We start from the raw sequence: 4,708 nt of genomic DNA on the forward strand, positions 1-4,708 counted from the left end.
AGAATGATCATATAGACTAGAATATGTGATGGGCTTAGGGTAAGGCCCATATGAGGGTGTGGGCCCAATTTGGAAAATTGGGCCATAGTTTGGGCCTTGATGATTATATGATATTGGGCCATATGTTGGGCTTTCGCCCATTACTTGACTATTGAGCCTTTAGTGTGTGAGTTGGACTTTGGGCTTGGAACCCAATTATTAATTGGGTGTTGTTTGATGTTGACAGTTCGGGAATCTGTCAACCAGCAGCTGGAGTTTTATCGGCGGGACTTCAGCAGTGCCAGGTGAGTTCCCCTCACTATGTCAACAGGGTCTAAGGCACCAAGGCCGACCCTTTATGGATTGTAATCGGATTATTGCATGTTATGCTTACTTATTTACATCCTGGTAGTCAGGATGGTGATATGATATGCTTTAGTGACCTGGTTGGGTCGGTATCCTGGTATATAGGATGATGCTATGTTAGTGACCTGTTAGGTCGATATCCTGGTTATAGGATTGTTGCTATGCTTTGTGATCTGTTAGATCGGTTTGACTGTTATATGTATACATGCTAGTGTTATATGATATCTATGTGCACATGATTGTCCTGGTTATAGGATGATGCTATGTTAGTGACCGGTTAGGTCTGTATCCCGGTTATTGGGATGTTGCTATGATTGGTGATCTGTTAGATCGGTTTGACTGTTAGATGAAATGAGCTAGCGTATGATATTTATGTGCACATGTTTGTTTGGTTGGGTTTGGGTTGAGGCGGTCCTGCTTGTGCTGTAGGCCAACATACCCAGGGCGGTCCGGATAAACTGAAGGCCCTGCAACGGGATTCAGTCAGACCGAAGGCCCGGCGAGCGGTCCAGATAGACTGAAGGCCTGCGAGGCGGTCCAGTCAGGTTGAAGGCTCAGTATGCATGTTGTTCTATATTTGTTATATGGTATGGTTATATCTGTATGGCGTTGGTATTTTGGGGAAACTCACTAAGCTTCGGGCTTACAGTTGTTGATTTTGTTTCAGGCACTTCTGATGATTGCGGGAAGGCGAAGGCGTGATCGTGCACCTCCTCATATTTTCATGATTGATTCTGGGGATACTCTGATGCTTAAACTATTTTGAAAACAAATTGTAATAACTTAATGGTTTTAAAAAGTTTTAAATTGGCTTGAATTTTATGGGTGTTACAAGTTGGTATCAGAGCTTTGGTTTGAGTGAATTGGAGGAACACTCGTGTGGATCCAGTCTCAAATCAAGGAAAGGATTTTAAAATGAATTTTTAAATGGTTTTCAAAATAAGTAAAGGAGGATGCAGGGTGTACGATTAGCCAGAGCCAGTAAGTAGACCCCAAAATATCGTACAGTTATTTGATTATGTGATATGTTAGAACAGCATGCTAGTACTAGGCTAGGGATCGTCATGAATTGCATGATAGAATTTCCTGATTACATGATGCCTGCTAGCCTAGGGTTTCCTTATATGAGATTGACATCATTACTGTAGTTACTTGTGTATGCATCACGGCTGTATATAATTAAGATCTTATAGCCTGAGAATGTTTGATTTGGCCTTATGTTCTATTCTTATTGATTAGGGCTTAGGGTAGGATCGAATATTCAAAAGTCTATGGGGTCCAGCGTTATGTATGGCTAGCATACACTAGTGCTGCAGGGTTGGTGGAAGTTTCATGGATGAGTGGGTTGTGTGAGGCCGGGAGGCTAGTTATGAGATATTTAACATTCCTCTAGGAGTGAGGATTGAGCGCTTGCTATGTTTATGTATATTGTTAGGGCGTTGTGATGATACTTGAGACAAATATGGGTAGGTGTGGAAGGTAGTATGGGCCCGTACTACTGAAAGCACAGGACCCATACGCGTAGCAAGGAAGTCACAACCCCTAGGGTTTGGTTGGGAATTGGCTCTTTGTCATTATATGGATTATCAGAGACCGTTCTGGTGTGTTACCAGAATGGTGGTTACGAGACGTCTTGAGAGCGGATTCGAGTTAGGATCGGGAGCTGGCAGCCAGGATAGGCCAACATTGTCAGAGGGTCGTGTCAGTGAGATCATCCGGGAGTAGGTGATTGAGATTGTTCGGCGACAGTTGCCGGAGATGTTTGGGTCTATCAAGACCGTTATGGTCGAGTATTTCGACGAGCGCTACACAGCTAGTACCAAGACGATTGTCGTGGCAGCTATAGCAGCTGTAACAACGGCAGGGGGAGGAGCCAATTAGGCTTTCTAGTATCGGAACTTCGATGATGCGAAGCCCCGACTTTTGATAGGGTTCAGGACCCGGTTATAGCCATGAGGTACCATATGACGTGAAGGGATGTTGCTTCACATGTTCATGTTCTACTGACCAGAAGGTCAGGCACGCTCTGAACCTGCTATGGTCCGGGGTGAAGGATTGGTGGGGACTTGTTATTTGGACGTATTCTGAGGAGTAGAGAGCTGCAGTTACTTTGGATCAGTGAGGTGTTATGTACTTGTTACAGTCTGCGGGTTAAGCGGGAGAGTCTAGCACATGCGATTCTAGATTGAGGCTTCGGGGGTTTTGCTCGAGGCCGGAATGTGAGTCGCGGGGACTCCGGAAAGGAGTAATGATTGTGTTCAGTTGGAGTTATGCAACTGGAATTAAAAATGGTTTATTGATAGGATTGGAATGTCGTTTTCTAGGGCAAGGATTGTGCCCTTTCAGTTTACGAGCTCGAAGGATTAAGCAGGCTTGTGACCCCAGGATCAGGTTGTATTCTAACTCGGGGTCAGTTGGTCGTCGGGATTGGCGACAGTAGTTTAGCGCTGGTAAGCACAGGTGGGTCGATGTGGCATAAGTATTTTGGAGGTCCATTTCGCCTTGGATCTCTTGTATCGGACGGTAAGGACTGATTGTGCGATCTATTGCACTTTCGGGATTGTAGACTATGTCTTGGGAGTGGTTGTAGCCTGGTTTAGGGCAAAGGTTGTTTCAGCTACTACAGTACAGCTGTGGATGATTGAGCTGGTGAGTGAGTCAGGGTGCGAGGCCATGAATGATATGATTTCTAGAGCCGAGAGCGGGAGATTTGTTGGAGCACCTTGGGAAGAAGGGTATTATATGGGAGGTATGCAGACAGGGTCCCACATGATGGTTATTCAGCATTGTCAGGATTCAGTGGTTTTAGTAAGCGTTATTGATTGGCGGAGGAAAGCACCAAGGGGATTAGCTCGTTGTTGAGACATTAGTTGGAGTATCTATCTTTGGACTTTAAGATTTGGGAGTGGGACCATTGCATCAAGGGGTAGCCTTTTTTCTAAAACAGCTGAAACATTCTCGCTTACTTTAACTGTTTCGTTTCCTTTTAATTTTCTTTTTGAAGTACACAACTCTTTTAAAAATTTAGCATATCGGGGTAGTTGTTCAATTGCATCAAGAAGGGGAATATTTACCTCAACCTTTCTGAAGAAATCCATAATCTCTTTATCTTCCTTTTCTTTTTTCGTGTTTTCAGTCTTGAGGGAAAAGGAGGAGGGGTAATTTTTACTTTAGGTTCAGCAGGTCCATCTTTTTTCTGCACCTCTTCAGTTGCCTCAGATTTTTGCTCAACCACGATCTCTTCTTCCTCATCTTCTTGCTGATCTGGTCCTTTGTAGTTTTTACCACTTCTGAGGGTGACAGCACAAGCATTGTTCTTCGGGTTTTTCTCAGTCTGAGATGGGAATTTTCCTTGGGTTTGTGCTTCTAGTTTGCTCATGGAGTTCGCGAGTTGTGATACCTGCTGCTCCAGATTTTTGATGTTGGACTTTGTTTCATTCTGGAAAGCTTGGGTACTGGTAGCAAGACTTTTAACTATGTCTTCCAAAGACATGCTGGAACTACTAGCTTGTGACTGAACAGGTGGTTGCTGAAAATTGCTCTGGTGCTGATTTTGCTGAAAAGATTGCTGAAACCCGGGTGGAGCTTGATATTGGTTTCTTTGCTGAAAATTTTGTTGAGGTCTTGGCTGGAAAGTGTTATTTTGAGTCCCTCCCCAAGCTTGGTTGTTGCGATGTTGATTAAATGGCCTTTGCTGAAATCCTCCCATAGCTTGCATAGATTCATTATCTTCTTGAAGTATTGGGCATATATCAGTTGGGTGCCCGGTTTTGCAGCAGATCCTGCAAGGTTTGACCTTTGGCTCTATACTTTTTTCTTTTGTCAACAAAAGGACAGCTTTAGTCAATTCTGAAATCTGGGATTCCAGGTGGGCATTGTTCATCTCCTTGACTCCTATCGGATGATCTGGGTACCACTCTTCCTCAGTTGCTGAATGTTTTGATTCATTGGCCAGCTTCTCTATTAATGCCCTGATCTCTGTTGGTGTCATGTCTGAAAGTGACCCTCCACTAGATGCATTTATTAGTCGCCTCTCCATAGGTATCAATCCTTCGCAGAAACACTGATACAACTGATAATCACTAATGCCATGTTGTGGGCATCGGACTAACAGCTTCTTGAATCGCTCCCAATAAGTGTGGAGAGCTTCTCTTTTGCCTTGTTTTATACCCAAAATCTCTCTGCGTAGATTTGACACTTTCGCCTCGGGAAAATATTTTTCTAGGAAGAGCTTGGCGAGTTCATTCCAGCTTGTTATTGAACCAGATGGAAGGTCATATAACCACTCTTTTGCTGCATCTTGAACTGAGAAGGGGAACGCCCTGAGTGTGATCTGGTCTTTAGTAACTCCATGGGGTTTCAT

The 4,708-nt window shown here is 44.0% G+C and overlaps 1 protein-coding gene across 1 annotated transcript; it reads right to left on the bottom strand.

Annotated features, from left to right (window-relative positions):
* Positions 1–3,224: 3,224 nt before the first annotated feature.
* On the bottom strand, positions 3,225–4,708 carry LOC145158688 (uncharacterized). Its single transcript, XM_079077546.1, has 2 exons — positions 3,515–4,708; positions 3,225–3,425 (listed from the first exon to the last, which is right to left on the bottom strand). Exons 1-2 carry the CDS (start codon positions 4,706–4,708, stop codon positions 3,225–3,227), a joined length of 1,395 nt encoding a protein of 464 aa, XP_078933672.1.

Source organism: Lactuca virosa, chromosome 2 (genome assembly GCF_052849685.1).
Source record: "Lactuca virosa cultivar CGN04683 chromosome 2, Lactuca_virosa_CGN04683_v6, whole genome shotgun sequence".
In the NCBI taxonomy this organism is placed as follows: domain Eukaryota; kingdom Viridiplantae; phylum Streptophyta; class Magnoliopsida; order Asterales; family Asteraceae; genus Lactuca; species Lactuca virosa.

Bases quoted from the DNA above. Each gene is read 5' to 3' on its own strand.
- LOC145158688 (XM_079077546.1), bottom strand. From the start codon at position 4,708: ATGAAACCCCATGGAGTTACTAAAGACCAGATCACACTCAGGGCGTTC. The intron at 3,426-3,514 runs GTAAAAATTACC...TTCTTCAGAAAG, and splicing joins ATGGACCTGCTGAACCTAAA to GTTGAGGTAAATATTCCCCT.